Genomic DNA, 19607 nt, shown 5'->3' on the forward strand with positions numbered 1-19607 from the left:
CACTGCTGCCACACAGCGCCAGGGATCCGGGTTCAATTCCAGTTTCTGGTGATTCATGGGTTTCCTCCGGGTGCTCTGGTTTCCTCTGAAATTCCAAGAGATGTGCAGGTCAAGTGAATTGGCCATACTAAATGGCCCATAGGGTTAGGTGCATTAGTCAGGGGTAAATGTAGGGAAATGAGTCTGGGTGGGTTACACTTCCGAGGGTCGATGTGGACTTGTTGGGCCGAAGGGCCTGTTTTCACAATGTAGGGAATGTAATCAATGGTTCCAATGTAGCAGCATTTCATAAACACACCCTTGGCAAAGGCAAATTCAGTAAAACAGATTTGATCACAGTTATACCCAGTCCAGGAGAAAGGAAACATTGAAAGAATGAATCCAGCAGCACAGAGCGAACTCAACCATTTTGCAGCAACAGCGAGAGAGCAGTAGTTAGCTGCTTCAAACCCCAATTTTAACAACTGAAAGCAAAAGCTAAAACCTGGGTCTGTGTTAACCTGACCCCACCCACTTATTTTTTTTTGTCTAATTTTTTTTTGCTACTTCCTCTGTTTTCCATGGAGCAGACACCTCGGCATCAGGTTTACAACATCTCTTCATCTCTCCCCATGGGAACCAGGGCAGAACAAGTCTTTCTTAAAGTCACATCTTGTCACAATTGCAAACATCACATACTTGTTCAAAAAGGTTGGAAGGATATACCCAGCAATTACAAACCCATCAACGATGAAGACGGCTCTAGAAACAATTATTTGGAAAGGATTAGTAGTTTGATGGAAAAAGATGGTGTGTTTATAAAGAACCAGCATGAATTTCAAAGGAGAGTTTGTTTATGTTTAACCAACATGTTGGAAAATTTATAAGGAGCAACAGAATGGCTCGATGAGGGTAATGCTGTTGAAGTGTATGCAAGGACTTCTAGAAGGTATTTGATAGAGAGCCAACTGATAGATATAAGAGAAAAGAATAGGTCCTGGAATAAAAGGAGCAGTTCCAGTGTGGATAGAAAATTGAGTGACTGGAAACAGTACGTAACAATACATCATAAGATCGAACAGAGTCAGCATGGCTTCATGAAGGGACAATCATGTCTCACAAATTTGCTAGAATTCTTTAAGGAGGTAGCCAGCAGGATAGATAAAGGTGGATGAAATATTTTTGGATTTTCAGAAGGCACTTGATAAGATACCACATATTCGGCTACTTACTAAATGTTGGATATTCATTAGCATGGATAGATGATTGGTTAATTAATATAGGACAGAGAGTTGGGGTAATGGGCACTTTCAAGATGGCAACATGTAACTAGAGGGATCAGTGCTGGGACCACCATTATTTAGAATACACATGTGACTTGGAAGAGGAAAATGAATGGACTATCGCCAAGGTTGCAGCTGACACAAAAATAATATGGGAAGGGAAGTGATGAGGATGACCCAAGGAGTCCTCAGAAGGATGCAGCAAGGTTAAGTGAGTGGGCAAAGCCCTTGCAGATGGAATATCATGGGGAAAAGGGGATAAGTAAGAGGTTTTACACTTTGGTAAGAAGAATAGAGGAGATGAATGTGATTTACATGGAGAAAGACGTTGAGAAATGGCAGAACAGAAGGATTTGCGAGGCCTCGCACATGTATCACAAAAAGCTTACATCCAACTTCAAAGGTTAATAGGGAAGGTGAATAAAATGTTCTTTATTTAAAAGGGAATAGATTTTGAAAGGGAATAGATCTTAAAAGGAATAGTTTGTGAATAAAATGCTGGAAACCAGCAAGAGATTTCCAAAACACAGTTATCACTAAAGAAATCTCTAACTTTATTGACTTGACGGATTTAGGGTGAGAGGGAAAGATATAAAAGAGACCTAAGGGGCAACATTTTCGCCCAGAGGGTGGCATGTGTATGGAACAAGCTGCCAGAGGAAGTGGTAGAGGCTGGTACAATTTCAACATTTAAAAGGCATCTGGATGGGTATATGAATAGGAAGGGTTTAGAGGGATATGGGCCAGGTACTGGCAAGTGGGACAAGATTGGTTTGGGATACTGGTGAGCATGGATGAGTTGGACTGAAGGGTCTGTTTCCGTGCTGCACATCTCTATGACTGTATGATGGAAGTTCCTATCAAGTGCTTTTACTTTTCTTGTTGTGAAAAATAACATTTTGACAAGTACAAAGAAAGCTTTTTTTTCATTTATCAACAATAGTTGGTTATATAAGAGTTTTTTTTCTACTTTGAGGTCCAGTGAGGTTGAATTATAATCGATTGTCTTTTTTATCCCCTTCATATTTCAGGTTCCGCAGCTTAACAACTGCCTTCTTTAGAGATGCAATGGGCTTTCTTTTGATATTTGACTTGACAAATGAGCAAAGCTTCCTCAATGTCAGAAACTGGATAAGTAAGTTCAGCTGCAAGTGTCAACTATTTCTGCTGCTTCAGCTCAACTATTATATTATCTTCTTTGTTTTGACATGGCTGATTGAATCTCTGAATGTGACTGTGCACTGATGCAGAGTTCAAGCTCCAGCTGGGAGTGCTTGACCTTGGTGGCTCAGTGGTTAGCACTACTGCCTCACAGCGCCAGGGACCTGGGTTCAATTCCACACTTGGGTGACTGTCTGTGTGGAGTTTGCACATTCTCCCCGTTTATGCATGGATTTCCTCCGGGGACTCCAGTTTCCTCCCACAGTCCAAAGATGTGCAGGTTAGTGCATTGGCCATGGAAAATGCAGGGTTATGGGGACTGGGTGGAATGTTGTTTGGAGAGTCAGTGTGAACTCAATGGGCTAAATGACCTGCTTCTACACCTTAGGGATTCTATGACTCCTACTTGCATGAGATCAGCTAGATTAACAATGGCATGATCAAGACCACTCCTGCTAACTGTAAGAGAATACCGACTTCAAATTGAGATACTGCCATGTTCTTAAGTAGATGGGAGGGAAGAGAGGAATCTCCTGCATTCTTACAGAGATCTCCGGTTTCATTTGTATTTTCCAAGATTGGCATGTATAGGGTCAATAGTCAAGGTCTTTTTTCCAAGGTGGGGGAGTCCAGACATAGAGGGCATATGTTTAAAGTGAGATGGGTAAGATTTAAAAAGGACCTGAGGGGCTTTTTGTTTTGATGCAGAGGGTTTTGCTTGGATGGAACGAGGAAGTGGTGGAGGCTGGTACAATTACAACATTTAAAAGGTATCTGGATGGGTATATGAATAGGAAGTGTTTTGAGGGATAGGTCAAGTGCTGGCAAATGGGACCAGCTCAGATTGGGATATCTGATCAGTGCGGATGGTTTGGACTGAAGGGTCTGTTTCCATTCTGTATGACGCTGGCTCTGTGACTCAATCAGCTGTTATATTTTCAGCAAAGAATCTCACATTTTTAAGGTGAGAAGATAGAGACTTTAAAAAAAGACACGAGAAGCATTTTTTACACAGAGAGTGGTTAGCGTGTGGAATGAATGGCCAGAGGAAGTAGTGGATGTGGGTACAGTTACAATGTTTAAAAGACATTTAAATGAGTACATGAATAGGAAAGATTTGGACAAATATGGGCTGGGCCAGGAAGATGGGACTAGTTTAATTTGGGATTATGTTCAACATGGATTCGTTGTACTGAAGGGTCTATTTCTATGCTTGTTGACTCTATGATTCTATGAATCAACATTTCAGGACTTGGTGAACTTTATTTATAACAGAAACCCTGATCAGTTTATTGATCCGTCGGCATATTTTATATATTGCCTCAGCTTCAGCTATTTTTGAGAGGCGGAACTGTCCTATGCAGCAAGAGCAGGCAAATAATTTAACAGAATCCAGTGTGGAAACAGGCCATTCAGCCCATCATCTCCACACCAACCCTCTGAAGATCATCCTACCCAGACACACCCCTCCATTTCCCATGGCCAATTCAGCTAACCTGCACATCTATAGACCGTGGGATGAAACCCACACAGACACAGGGAGAATGTACAAACTGCACACAAACAGTCGCCCAGGACTGGAATTGAACCCAGGTCTCTGAGGCAGCAGTTCTGACCATTGAGCCACCATGCCACACCAGGTTGAGTTTGGAACAGGGAGACATAATTTAAAAATAAGAGGGATGCCACTTGGATCCAAGATGAGGTGAATTTGTTTTCCTCAGAATTTTGAACCTTTGGAATTCTCTACCAGAGTGGACTGTGGAGGCTCAGTCTTTGAGCATTTCTAAGGTAGAGACTAATTACCAATAGTGTATACAGGGTTATGGGGATGGGCTGAGTAAAAGGCATTGAAGTGTTCGATCAGCCTTGATTGTACTGAGTGGTGGGGCAGGCTCTATGGACTGAATGGCTGCTCCTGTTGCTATGTGTTAATGGTTTAGTCCTGGCCTGTGTGATTGTATAAAATTCTTGCTCATTAACTGAGCTGTACCTGTGAGCATTTCACTTGATTTTTCAGTCTGTCCATCTGTCACCACCACCAGTTGTCTTGCACTGCAGCGGTCAGCTACTTGTTTCCTTTGATGCTGTTTTTCTCTTCTCTTATTGGTTAATTTCTTCTGGTACTTTAACCTCCATGACAATCTCATTGACCATTTCACTCTTCAAAAGTGCCTGGAATTTCTGAATCTTGCTACACAACGGCTGGGTTTACTTTTTCAAAGGGTTGACCTTATATCTGCTAAACTCAAAATGGTTTCATTGTAAGTTGACCATTTTCAACTATTTTGCGGACCTCTTGAGTCCTTTGAGAAGTCATGGGCTCCCTGATCTCATGACCAAATGGGTTGGTGAGGTGTTTGAAGTTTAAATAAGCATTCTTTGGCAACTTACTACCCTCAGTAGGCAGGTGAACACCCCCACCCAATCACCCGCCGTGTTAAACAGTGACAGTTTGGGAATGGGTAGGTGGAATTGGTGGGCTAAGTGCTGTGTTTGTATGGACCCCATCCCACTGCCAAAGTTAGCGAAGGGAGAGGGTGTAAATATACAGCCTAAAGTCTTAGCATTGACTTTGTACTGCGGTGATTTGGATCACTCTTGGCTGACCACACTGTCTCACCAGAGACATTGAGGATGTGGGGTGGGAGTGGGCCTGAGGATTGAGTTCATGCCTCCAACCCATGGGGTATGGGGTGAGGAGAGGGAAGGAGGAGCATGACTATGGCTGACCCATGTCAATAATGAATTGCCCAACTAACTTGCTGCCTCCTTTATAAATACACCTGAACAAGAAATCAAATTGTTTTTTAAAAGAAGAAGCCACACAATAATTTACCCCTGACTTTCACTAAATCTTCAAATGTCAGATTGTGAAACTTGTGAAGATTGTGAAATCTCAGTATGTTCCAGATCACTGAAGGAGAAGAGCTGAGGCTGAGGCTGAGCCCTGAGGCTTCTGGGATTCTGTAGCTTGCCGTCAAGATGCCCTTCTCATTAAAAGACTATTCACCAGTCAGAAACAAAAGGCTTTTTTTTTAAAAGAAAAGGGAGGGATCTTGTTCAGAAGTGATCCTTTTCAAAGTTGTCACTTCTGTTCATTATGGGACTTTAGCTGAACACTTCAACTCCAAAAGAGGAGCCAATTTGCCTTTTGGACTGTACTCTTTAATTTTGGAAAGAAAATCCTCAAACCTGCAGCTAACTTAACAGCTGTAAGAATAACATCTCAAGAGGGATTAGTTCAATTTGGGAAACCTGGTTGGCGTGGATGAGTTAGGCTGAAAGACCTGTTTCTATGCTGTATGACTCTGATTCTAATCCCTTTATGGCCGAGCATTTTTGGATGATTGTGCTGAGGAAGCAAAACAGCTTAGAGGGCACAAAAGTGAAATTTTTGGAGTTGAAATGTTCAGCTAAAGTCCCATAATGAACAGCAGAAATGACAACTATGAAAAGGATCACTTCTGAACAAGATCCCTCTCTTTTCTTTTTCTAAAAAAAGCCTTTTGTTTCTGACTGGTGAACAGTCTTTTAATGAGAAGGGCATCTTGACGACAAGCTACAGAATCCCAGAAGCCTCAGGGCTCAGCCTCAGCTCTTCTCCTTCAGTGATCTGGAACATACTGAGATTTCACAATTTTCACAAGTTTTACAACCTAACATTTGAACATTTAATGAAAGTCAGGGGTAAACTGTTGTGTGGCTTGTTTTTTTTAAAAGTATAATTGATCTCTGGTTTAGGTGTTTTTTTTAGAAATGAAATCAACTTTCAGCATTGTAGTACCTTATCTCAGCATAATCCTCTCCTGGGCGTTTCTGGGTCATTAGAGAAGATTTGTTGCTGGTATTATCTCCAATCTCGTGTTCCTTGTTCTGCTCAATGCCTCACTTGCAATGGCTATTCTTGAGGGATTGTGATGTTTCATATTTTAACAGTGTTATCTTTTCATAAAAGATAGTTGTGTGTGTCTTTCTCTCTTTTGATGAATGTTTCACTCCAGGCCAACTCCAGATGCATGCGTACTGTGAAAACCCAGACATTGTATTATGCGGCAATAAATGTGATTTAGAGGATCAGAGAGCTGTAAAGGAAGAAGCAGCCAAGGCATTGGCAGAGAAATATGGGTAAGTGTTCTCCTCCCAAGCAGTAAAATGTTTAACATTTATCTAATGGAAAGGTGTTATGTTCATGAGTAAATTTTATTGAGTCAAATGTGGCTGCAAATATCCCATAGGATTATCTCAAACAGTGTGTTCTGAAAGACCACTGTGGTCATATTTGCAAGTTAAACAGCCAAGCAGAGCAATGTCATACATGTCATAGGCATTTTTTTTTCTGATTGTGTCAGCCAGTCACATTTAAATGTCTGAAGGGATTGTCCACTTTCTTGTTAATTGCTTTGAAGAAATTATTTTTAAAAGTGGAAGAGGAGAATTTGTTGCGAAAAGGTGAGTTTTTTGGGTGGTTCAGAAATGTACAGCTCAAATTATATTGCGAGGCTGGTTGTTCTGGAACTCACCCTGGGTTTTTCTCAGTCCTTGATCGCACAAGTTGGTTTATGTTTCTGTCCACAAGTCCATGGAAGTTGGAGCAACCATAGTGGGCGGCACGGTGGCACAGTGGTTAGCACTGCTGCCTCACAGCGCCTGTAGACCCGGGTTCAATTCCCGACTCAGGCGACTGACTGTGTGGAGTTTGCATGTTCTCCCCGTGTCTGCGTGGGTTTCCTCCGGGTGCTCCGGTTTCCTCCCACAGTCACAAAGATGTGCGGGTCAGGTGAATTGGCCATGCTAAATTGCCCATAGTGTTAGGTAAGGGGTAAATGTAGGGGTATGGGTGGGTTGCGCTTCGGCGGGTCGGTGTGGACTTGTTGGGCCGAAGGGCCTGTTTCCACACTGTAAGTCTAATCTAATCAAACCAATTTTATTTAAGAGCACATATTGAAATAATTTCACAGAGGCCAATAACCTGTCACCAAGTCGCTCTTTATTTACACATGGAGGGTCCTTGACACTGACCCAGCTCCCTCAGAGCCAGCTCTATGTGAAATAACCTCTGACACTCCCAGTTATAATCTGTCAGTAGTCGTTCCTTGATTGGACCAGGTTAACAGCCCCAATCAGGGAACTCATATTCTATGAGGTCCACCTGGCTGACCTTGTTACAAACGCTGCCCATTTGAAGTGTTGCAGCGTGTAATGATGTTAAGTGGTTGGTATTCAACTTGCGTCATTCAATACTAAAGTCCTTTCGAGACAGGAAAAAAGTGATTTTTAAAAAGGAAAGGTATCGACATAAAATAGCTCCATGATTATGTGACCACAGATGCAGGTAAGCTTTGTGAAACCAGTGAAAGTTATATAAAACTTGTCTGCACTGAAATTACCTTTTCAAAGGCATTGAAAAAAATTACGTCCGCATCAAGAAGTTTCTTCTAATTCTTTTTTATTAGGAGGTAGTAAATTCTTTTTGCAATTGGCTCCTTCATATTGGTCTGGTTCACTGTGTTTTAATTGAAGTGTGATAGCTGTGTGCTGAAAAGAAATAAAATAAATTGGAGTAACTGATTGATTGGGAGAGTGTTAATAGAGGAGAGCTGGTTTTCCCCTTTCCTTGCTGTTCATAACACTGTTGCTACTGCTGAGTGATTCATTATCATTGAAAAGCAGGATGCTAACCATTCACTCATGTTATACCTCAACAACCTGAGCTGTGACCCTTTTGGTGATTAAGTCAGCTATCGGATATTTTTCCAGTGCTCCAATTCCTTTCGAATAGATAAGGATATTGATCAGATGTATAATTTTTGAAGTTTGTTTTTGGAGTGGAATGTAAACGTGGAATAGAATGTATTGTACATTTTATGAATAATACATGGCTTGCTAGTTTTATAGTGAAAGAACAGATAACCTGTGCTGCTGACTAATCAGTGCCTGCTCCTCAGGCTTTTCTGTTGAGATTTATTCAGTGTTTATTACCTGTGTGGGCCGTAAGTAAAGCATAGTGTAATTTGTATTTGAAAGGATGGTGATCTATGTGCTGAGCTTGTATTGAATGAATGATTTTTTAAACAGAATACCTGAAATGTTACTGTGGTGCGAATATTGTAGTATTTGACTTTGGCAAACTAGTCTTTGCAATCCTGCTCTCACTGAGGAAATGGCTTTTTACTGACCTTTAGGGAATGGTAGAGTAGAATTGAACACCTTTTACATTTGGTATTAATATCTCTTTCTCAACATTGGGTGGAATTGCTGTTTATTCCACAATTTGTTGGAGGTTTTCAGTCATTACTATAATTCTACAAGAGTCGAGAGTATGGTGCTGGAAACGCACAGCAGGTCAGGATTCCTGATGAAGGGCTTATGCCTAAAACGGAGATTCTCCTGCTCGTTGGATGCTGCCTGACCTGCTGTGCTTTTCCAAAGCCACACTCTCAACTCTGATCTCCAGCAACCGCAGTCCTCACTTTCCCCTATATTGCTACAACAATGCTCTGTGCTCAGTAAAGTCTATGATCACCATGATGTAAAGTAGGAGTGTTTTCATGTGCACATACTGTGTTCTGTTTTCTCTGTTCCTATTTCTAAATTGGCCCAACACTGACATGGGGGAGAGGAATGATTGTATTGACTGAAGGATATCATGTTGGTTCTCTCTTAGTTTTAGCAATTCTCCAATAAATAATACAATTTGTGAAAGGAATATGGGCAGAGTGGGAAATGGTGAGTGTGGGGTTTGGGTGTTTTGGGTCATTGGGATAGTATGCTGTTGTGCAGTAGGTTTGAGAGGTGGATTTACACCAGCCCAGAATTGGGAGATATTGTGAAGAGACCCAGTACTTTCTTGCAACCAGGAGTCCAAAGTTGCTTAAAGTTCATTTTGGTCTGTCAGCAATTGTTATTGGATTTAAGATCTCTCACTGGAGAGGGTGGGGAATAGAGCATCCCTCTTGTCAGGACTCGAACATTATGTAACTGCACATTTTAATGTGGATTTTTAATGGAAAAACCTGTACAATGTTGTATTTCTGAACAATGCCTGGATTAGTGACCAGTGATGTAAAGGTTGGTTAGTTGACAGGAGTGAGTCTCATTGGTTGATTCCAATTTGGACATGATTTTGAAATTCTTGTCATCAATCTCTGTTTGAAAATTCCACCAATGGTGCGCTGTAAAAGTTCCCTTGGTATTTGGTGCTTTTAAAGAAATCCATGCTCACTAATGGTGGAAATCCGAACTATTTCACATTCCTTGCCACTTATCATCCTAAATTTGAATGTCATCCAGGTCTTACTGATGGCAGTGTACACTGCTTCAGTACCTGAGGAGTTGCAAATGATGCTGAACATAGTGTGATCATCAGTGAATATCTTTTCACCTTATGGTGGAGGGAAGATCATTGAAGCAGCTCAGTTTGATTGGCAAAGGGCAGAGCTCTGCAGAACTCTTGCAGTGGTGTCCTGTAGCTAAGAAAATTGGCCTCCAACAGCCACAGTCATCTCCCTTTGTGCTAGATATGATCCTAACCAGTGTAATTTCCTTTTCCCCTATGGTTAATATTGACTTCAATTTTGCTTCTTGGTGCCACGTGCTGATCAAATGCTGTCTTGATGTCAAGGGCAGTGCCGATCAGTTTTTCTCTCAAATTCACCTCTTTTCTCTATGATTGGACCAAAATGATAATGAAACCTAGAGTCATTTGGGCTCTGGCAGATTCAACAGGATGTAGAACACAGGACAAGGTTTGAGAACTTTTACTAATGAGATGCATTTCAGTAATATTTGATATTATGAAATTTACTTTATTTCAATTTGCACCCAAATTTGAAAATATGAACAATATACATTTGGGAGCTTTAAACTTCAACAGAATTAATAGTTGCTGGAAAGAAAAGGAAATAATATATTGATAAATGCTTGATGATTAGAATTGTGAATACAGACTTACAATGCTTAAAACTCACTTAATTGTAATTAAGAATTTGCTGTTCTCTGTCTAAACTGAGACTTTGATTTATAAAGTCCATGTGCAAAACTTTGCTACAAACCTGAACTGATAACAAAAGGAGAATAGCTGAGGGCAAAGAGTCTCATGTCTTCTTTATTGAGGAGTAATTATAGAATATTTATAAAGTCCTTGTTCAGCTTTGAACTTTTAATAGCTTTGGTTGTGTACATTATGATTAAACTGTTTGCAATTGCAAAAATTGGTGCCTCCTCTAAATGGATTAGACATGATTGGATTAGTGTTTCAAAAAAAAAAGAACACCAGATCAGAATTGGCATGCCTTGAATATTCTGTAAATGGCATAGGAAAACCTATTTCATAAAATATTAGCACAATGCTGTTCACATTTCTAAGGCTTTAATATCTGTGCATATCTGCTAGTCTCCTTCGACAGTACCTTCCAAACCCACAACCACCACCATCTGGGAAATCAAGGGCAGCAGATACATGGGAAAACTACCACCTGCTAACTTCCCCTACTTTCCCACTCAACAAGCCATTCACCATCCTGACTTGGAAATAGATCGCTGTTCCTTGGGTCAAAATCCTGGAATTCCTTCCCCAACAGCATTGTGGATCAATCAATAACATGTGCCCTGCGGTGGTTCAGGAAGACAGCTCTTCACTAGCTTCCTGAGGGCAACTATGGATGGGCAATAAATGCTGGGCCAGCCAGCAATGCCCATGTCCCATGAGTGAATTTTAAAAACAAAGATGTTTTTATGATTTTATGTTTTTATTGAATCCAATTTATCCCCAACTTGGGGGTGGGGAAATGTTCTTCAGCTCCTGAGGGGATTTTCCTGAACATGAACAGTGTTAACAAGAAGATAATTCATTAATATCTTTTAAAAAAAAATGTAATTTACATTTTGCTTGTTTCATGTGTACAAGCAAATTATTAAAATTTAAATTTGTAGAAGAACTTTGTAAACTTGAAAGAAAAACTTGTATTTCATTTTCATGACACTTCCATTTTATTGGATTGACATAAAGGCCCACAACTGAAGAAGCTGAAAGAGAATTGATAGTGAAACTGTAACTGTTAAATAATTTTTTTTTGGAGATTTGAAGTGATGCAACATGACAATTTACTGCAAAGTGAATTTACTGTATCATGATTAAACTGTTTGCAATTGCAAAAATTGGTGCCTCCTCTAAATGGGTTAGACATGGATTAGTGTTTCAAAAAAAAGAACACCAGATCAGAATTGGCATGCCTTGAATATGACTGCTGACTAAATGTTTTGCCTGTCCTATTGTATTCACAACGTGTATTCCACTTCTATATGTTCTGATGAAGAAAGGTTACCAATAGTTATGAGGAAGTGGAGAATAAATTCTTTTTTTTCTTTTTGCATTCCCCATTGCATAGAATGTGGGCAAGTTTGTAAAGGGCAAAGCAGTTACAAATCAGACCACTTTCATGATTTTTGTACCAGCCTCTTAAAAGTTCATGGCAAATGACTACAATTATCTAGAGGAAGGAGAACAACACGTTTTGCTGTGGAAGCCATTCTCTGATTATGTTGGCCTCAGAACTTCCCATCTAGCAGGTGGACAGGCCTTCCAGCCAAATATTGAAATATTTTCCTTCATTGAATTTCACTTACTGCTCCTCCCCACATTTGAGTGTGAGAGTTGACCAGGCATGCCATCACTGTGGAGAAACTGGAAGACATGTTAATGTTCTGGGCAGTTTGTAAGTGCAAAGATTCTGGTACAGATAAAGTATGTAATCATTCAGAATGTAAAATAAGAGGCCCAGGTTTCAAGCTAGCTATGATCAACAATAATGTTTTGACTAATCCAATTACATTTTTAACTTCAATAATTGCTTCAACTGCATGCAGAGAACCAATTTTATAAACTTGTTCTGTGCAGAGCAAGGTGCTGCAGCTTGTCATCATTAGATGTGTGTGTGTAGACACAAAAATATATTGTGTGTATATAGTATGTATGAATTATGTGTCTCTGTATGTGTATGTAAACTGGTAACTTTGAAAAGGAGCCCTTCCTCAGTCCAAGTGACTACCACATCCCACCCGTCCTCTAATTGGAAGGGGAGCTTTGTTCTGGGCTTTTAATTGGTTTTCTATGATTAAGGGTAACTGAAAGGTAGTGAGGTTCTGTTGATAATGTCATGTTGCTGCACCAGTTGATGATGTGGAGTCAATGAGAGATTTCTTTCTAAATAAATTCTGACCAGTGACTGCAGAGGATTTGAAAATCCCTTTGCTGAAGAAGATATATATATCAGAGATGAGATTAGTACGTTTAGCCCATCAAACGTTTTCCTCAAGTCCACTAACTCCCATTCCATCGCATCAAACTGCACTTTAAATATTTTATATACTTTATCTCTGCTATCCTGTACTTTATTTCAACTATTTATCACCTGAGTATTGAGCAGCAATTACAGTGCTGCAAGCTTTAGCTAAATCTATTTGACACTTGCATCCCACCATAGAAACCTGATGGAGGAATCCATTTGTTTTAAACAGAAAGACAGCACATGAGCAATTAATCCAGTGGCTGTTCTCTGGACTGGCTCCAAGATTCCATCCTCTTTCGTTGTCCAGCTGTGGTCTGACAGAAATGATTAATGCCCTGACTAGAGCATTTCTTCAAATGAGCAAGGTGTCCTTTGACCTCCCACTCTGGTCTGGGGTCTGGAATTCTGTCTCATTTGCTTTTTAACTGGCTTTGCCAGGTTGCCCATAATGAAATGGCAATTGCAAAGACGAAACCCCAGTGCAAAGCTGGTTGCTGATTTTTAATGGGAGTGAGCAACTGACCGACAAACAAATGTCATTATCGGAAAAGTGGAAGGAAAAACAACCACAGAGTTTGAAGCCTCAACTTTCCATGAATGGAGTATGTGTGGAATACTTCAATGTGTCTTTGCTTCCAATAATTGCCGAGGTGAAAGGAGCATCCGTAGAATTTAGTGAATTGCCCTGAAAGGAGCTGAGGATGATATGAATCAAGAATTGGAAGAGGAAATGGAAAAAGGATGGAATGAATTGAACCATCATGGAAGATCTGGATTAAATTACATCACACTCATCTAATTGATGTTACTTGTTCAGGAGAGAGAAATTCCGTTCAATTCTAGCAATTACAGCAGCTGGCATAGCTCTCAGGAGAAATAAGCAAGGACTGAATTGAAATGCGCCATACTATTCAGGCGTATTATGTATGGTTTGTCTAAAACTATATTGCCAGAGCTGCAGTATCTATAATGAGGTGTGATCTTGTACAACTCTTGTTTCTGAAATTCCAGCTCTCAAAGGAGCCTTTGCTTTTGCATTACCCTTTTTATTAAAAAAGGAACATTAAATATTTGGTTATTGCCTCGAGGTTAAGGAATGGGGCACTTAAAGCTGCTGCAATTCTGGGGAATAAATCAGATTTGTCACTGAGTCAGTTCGAGAGTTCTGACCTGTTTGAAAAGCTGCTGTAGTGAAATGTGAAATTCCTTTAAATGAGACTACAGGATGATATTGTGCAAAATTTCATCATCCCTAATTGAATGTCACACGTAACTCTATAATTGAATGTTGCCATTTGTTTTTAAGGTTCATTGTCTTTTTATTGCTAGTTTGAGATTATACTTTATCCATCAATATGGTGTATTAATCAAATATAATCATGCATGTGTGAGTGTTTGCTTGCTGAGAAGGCTATACAGCTCAATACTGAAGGCCCAGTGAGCATTACCGGACTAACTATGGCAAGAAGCCTCTGATCAATCCAAGAAAGTGTACAATTTTGAGTAGATTAGATTACTTTACTTAGATTAGATTATTTACTTAGTGTGGAATCAGGCTCTTCGGCCCAACAAGTCCACACCGACCCGCCGAAGCGCAACCCACCCAGACCCATCCCTCTACATTTACCCCTTCACCTAACATTATGGGCAATTTAGCCAGGCCAATCCACCTAAGCTGCACATTTTTTGGATTGTGGGAGGAAACCGGAGCACCCAGAGGAAACCCACGCAGTCACGGAGAGAATGTGCAAACTCCACACAGAGAGTCACCTGAGGCGGGAATTGAACCCAGGTCTCTGGCGCTGTGAGGCAGCAGTGCTAACCACTGGGCCACCGTGCAGCCCGTAGATTTAGAATCATTCAGGCTCTGGAAAATTCAGTCAATTGTCACCGTATTTATTGAAATAGTTCAACTGAGGTATTGTGTAATGCAGTAAAAAACAAAGGGTCAATTCCACAAGCAGATGAAGTTTATCTAAACTGAGGTTTGCACCTTTTATTGCACGCTGCGAATGAAATCCCTTCCAGCTGCGAATCACCCTTCCTAAGAGCAGGAATAGTTCAAGTGCTCCATGAGTCTGTGTTGCTATTCAGGATGATGCTGGATGATCATCTGCACTTTCCACTTGCTCCCCACATCCCCTTATTCCCAAGAGATCAAAACATCTCTCTCCCAGCCTTGGGAAAAAATTTCCACAATGGAGTATGTCCAACCCTCTTGGGCCAACAGTTTGGAAAGATTCTGAGTGAAGAGTAATCCAGTTCCAATTTTAATTCCAACAGTTGTTTCAGTCGCATGCAGTGCATCTTTTTTATACCCTCAAAGAGTGAAGAAATCGCTCCTCACCTCCATCTGAATTGATTGACACCTTATTCTCAATCTGTGCCCCTGTGTTCTAGAGCTACCAGGCAGAGGAAATTAACCTCTGTCTGTCCTCTCACAATCTTTAATGTTTTGAGCAGATCATAGAATCCTTACAGTGTGGAAGCAGGCCATTTGGCCCATTGCATCCACATCATCCCTCCAAAGAGCATCCTACCTCAGAATCACCCTGCTCTATCCCTGTAAAGCTGCATTTCCCATGGTTCATCCACCTAGCCTGCATATCCCTGGACTCTCTGGGCAATTTAGCATGGCCATTCCACCTAACCTGCATATCTTTGAATTGTGGGAGAAAACTGGAGCCCCTGTAGGAAGCCAGCGCAGATAATGTCCAAACTCCATACGTTCTGGAATCGAACCCCTAGATCATCTCTTGATTTTCAAAAAAAAACTCCAGCGAGTATAGAACCAACTTATTCAGCTTCACCCTGCAAGACAATATTCTCCTTCCAGGAACCAATCTATCCTTCGCGAGATATGGAAAGCACACAGATTGTGATCCCAAGGAGGAGAAAATGAGGACTGCAGATGCTGGAGATCAGAGTCAAAAAGTATGGTGCTGGAAAAGCACAGCTGGTCAGGCAGCATCTGAGGAGCAGGAGAGTCAATGTTTTGAGCTTTAAGCTCTTATGAAGGGCTTATGCTCGAAATGCCAATTCTCCTGCTGCTTGGATGCTGCCTTACCAGCTGTGCTTTTCTAGCACCACACTTTTTGACTCTAAGTGTGCGACCTCAACTAAGCCCAATTCAACTATCGCGGGATTTCCTTACTTTTGTATACCAGTCCCCTTGCTACACACTATTTGTCTTTCTAATTGTTTGTTGTAACTTGTTGAAAATGTGTTGCTGGTTAAAGCACAGCAGGTCAGGCAGCATCCAAGGAACTTGATGTCAACTTTGCTTCTTGCAGAAGTGCACCCAAGTCTCCCAGAACACTTGGCCTGCTGTATGATATAATGCATATTGTGTGTCCATCTTAACTTGATGTGCTCACTGAGAGGCAGAGTTTATTCTGAACCATATTCTCAGACTAAAATGAAAATTTATTTTACAAACAGGAGCCTGTAACGTTAGCAGGAATCCAGCCAATGTGTAACCACGTCATTGCTTCACTTGCATAGTACCTAAAGTCAGAACAACTGTTGAAACTTGGGTGATTATTGAATCCATGACTCTATTCCTTGTAGAATTATCATTGTTGTAGGGTATGTTGTATTCCAGGGCTACACTCCGTTGTGGGGCTGTTGTTTCCTTTGAGGCATAGCTTGATAATCCAATGAATTCTACACCATGTTAGGCAATGGAGGCATCACACAGTTAAAAGATGAAAGATAAACAGCAGAGTCCTGACAGGATTAGATGAATGTCCATATTTCCTCATTGACAGTTTTGTATTAGGTGCCAGCATAGACTGGGTTGGAAGACCATTGTTCTGAACATTTTTCACTCCATATTCTAATTTATTCCTAAAATCTGCAATGCTGGACTTTTTACTTCTCTATTTTCTGAAGAACTATAACTAAAGTTGTTGTACCTAGGGACCTTTCTACCTATGGTGGTGCTGTGGGCGGCAACTTGTACATTTTTCACTGCACTCCTTTGAGTACATGTGATAATAAAACTAATTCCGATTCTAAATTCCATCTCATCAAGGGATAGACTCATTGTGTAACAGTGTGAATTGTGTACAGGTATTAACATTAAAAGAAGGAACCTGTTGAAAAATTAGAAATCTCTAGACTGTTTGGAAATGGTTCTTGGTCCTAGATATTTTTATATGAACCAGTTCAGAAATGATATAATTTACCTCTGGAGAAGGGGGGATTTGAACCCAGGCCTACTGGCACAGATATAGGGGCTTGCCACAAGATCCCTCTTAATTCCTGCTTCTATTCATCATTCATGACATTATTTTTTGGTTGGCCTTTGACTATCTTGAACTGTTAATGAGTTTAATGTCATTTGAGATAGTGGTAGCTCATGAAGAAACACATGCTCTGATGCAGTTCAGCAACATTAAACCCAAAAAGGATTTTGTCTGATAGTAATGTAATAAATTGATAGTGTTGGTTTTATTAATATGTCTAAAGGCTTTAGTATTACAATATTTGCTGGCTTACACTCATTATGCGCAGTTTCTGTCTTTTCATTTATATATTGCTGACACCCTACTTTCTTCACAGACTACCCTACTTTGAGACAAGTGCAGCAACAGCATCCAATGTGAATAAAGCAGTGGAAACTCTGCTGGAGCTCATCATGAAGCGCATGGAACGGTGTGTGGACAAATCTTGGATACCTGAAGGGGTTGTAAGGTCCAATGGCCATAGCTCCACTGAACACCTAAATGCAGCAGACCCAGACAAAAGCAAATGTGCTTGCTAGATTGACCTGTGGTGGAAACCTTTTATTAATAATTAAGCTAAACACTTTTTTTTCTTAAAACCCAATGCATGCCATCCCTTCCCAAAGCTAATATTTTGGTATAATGAGAATAAATGAGCAAATTACTTATTTGTGGACTGTCAAAAAGATAATACAAGAGGTTTTTCTGATGCCTTGTGTGAATTAGTGTACTGTTCTGTTTCAACAGGAAGTCAGGGCAGGCTGAGTACCAGCAGTAATTTTATTCTGGACTGGTGCAAGATCTCGCAATTATGATTGACAGCTAAGCCATTGCAATTAGTGAGTACCACACGGGTCAAGTAGTGGCAAAAATCAGCAGCCAAAAACTAATCAAACACCCAATGCTGAATATTATTCCCCCTCCCCCATACAGCTCACGTTTTAAATGGGTCTTCGGGGTACATCATATATTTGTAATCTCTCTTCTTTTTCCTCCCTTTTGTTTAAAATGTTGGGGCTTCTTCTGAAATACAACCTTCTCACTTGGTGCGGGATTTATTATTTATGGTTTCAGTGCTAATCTCTGGTTCTTATGATTCCATTAAACCATATGTAGACAGACAAATTGTGTATTAGGCTTTTTTTCTCCCCTGAAGGATTGTTTAACTTCATTACAGGTATGTGCCTAAACTACTACTGGTGCATTGTCAAATTTTTACACTGGAGTGATGCCAAATTGTTTAAAACCTGCCAAACACTTGATTAGATTCCAGATGGAGTTTATTTAATAAACTTCTCCTATTTAATGAAAACATATTTACCTTTTTTTAAGGAAAAAGAGTAGACTTTTTATTTGCTGAGGTATTTGAGTTGATTTGGTACATGTTGGGTTACTGAAATAAAGGTTAGCAAGCACTTTAGTAAATGAGGAACAGGGGTCTGATTCAGTGTGACAAATCAATGTGTACTGCAGTTCAGAATTTCAGAAATACTAAATTGTTTCCATTGCATTAAAAGATTATGGAATGTAGATGTAATTAGATTTGATACAAATTATTGTATTTTTCTCGATGTATCTGTTTACAATGCCATTTTAAAGAAATGTCTTGTTCTGAAAATACTGTCAGAATATCCTTTCTAATAAAATCAAATCCCCTCGTGGTTCTGTATTTTGGTTTGTATGTGCTTGAAATGGTGGTGTTTGTGTAATGAAGTTGAATGTAACGGAATTTAATGGGGAGGAATGAAACTGAGTCCTCTTGCTCTCCTGTACTCTGCACCATCAGTATATTGCAATGTTTCCTCATTGTGAGTGAACTATAACATTCACAAATGTAACCATGTTTCTCCTCTTGTCATTTATTGCCCTTGCTCAGATAAAGGACACAGAACAGTATGGCACAGGAACAGCTCCTTTCGCCCACCATGTCTGTGCCAACCACAATGCCATTCTCAACTGATCCCATCTGCCTGCACATGATCCATATCCTTCCATTCCCTGCCTGCTCATTTATCTGTCTAAGTGCCTCTTAAACACTGTGATTGTATCTGCTTCTACCACCTCCCCTCGATCTTGGACATGATGTATTAACTGAAGCAGCAACTCATTGACAATAATTTGAATATTTGATCCCCTAATGACCATATTCTCAAATGCACCACATAGAGAACAGTGTTTGACCAAATAATCAGAACAGTAAAGGGCAAGAAAACTGAGGTTAAATTGCTTTGAATTTTATTGTTGGGGAAGAAAAGCAAAACAGCAATTCGGCTTGGTCCTAAGCTTCCTCAATGACCTTCCATGGATGAGTGTACCTCCAACAATGTTCAAGAAGCTTGACACCAAAGCAAGCCACATCCACATACATTCAGTCAGCCCAGCACTAATGGTCAGTAGCAGCAGCGTTAACTGCCTTCAAGGTGTGCTGCAGAAACTTGCTAAAGTTCCTGAGACAGCACCTTCCAACCTCTTTACTATGATTCAGAAGGACAGCAACAGATACATTGGAACACCATCATCTGAAATTTCTCTCCAGGCCACTCTTGCCTTGGAAGTATATTGTCTTCGCTGTCAATGGATCAAAATCCTGGAATTCCCTCCCTAATGGCATTGTGGGTCAACCCACAGCAAGTGGACTGCAGTGGTTCAAGAAAGCAACTCACCAC

General features: G+C 40.4%; 1 protein-coding gene across 5 annotated transcripts in view; it reads left to right on the plus strand.

Annotated features, from left to right (window-relative positions):
* rab27a (RAB27A, member RAS oncogene family) overlaps nucleotides 1–18610 on the plus strand; it is a 139212-nt gene extending 120602 nt beyond the window's left edge. For all 5 annotated transcript variants that reach the window (XM_060852911.1, XM_060852914.1, XM_060852910.1 and 2 more), the window contains 3 exons: nucleotides 2294–2397; nucleotides 6428–6551; nucleotides 17279–18610. In XM_060852911.1, coding sequence (XP_060708894.1) covers nucleotides 2294–2397; nucleotides 6428–6551; nucleotides 17279–17480 — 430 coding nt within the window. In that variant the 3' untranslated portion in view covers nucleotides 17481–18610. The remainder of the gene's footprint in view (nucleotides 1–2293; nucleotides 2398–6427; nucleotides 6552–17278) is intronic.
* The last annotated feature ends 997 nt before the right edge of the window (nucleotides 18611–19607 follow it).

This window comes from Hemiscyllium ocellatum, chromosome 39 (genome assembly GCF_020745735.1).
Source record: "Hemiscyllium ocellatum isolate sHemOce1 chromosome 39, sHemOce1.pat.X.cur, whole genome shotgun sequence".
NCBI classification, from domain to species: domain Eukaryota; kingdom Metazoa; phylum Chordata; class Chondrichthyes; order Orectolobiformes; family Hemiscylliidae; genus Hemiscyllium; species Hemiscyllium ocellatum.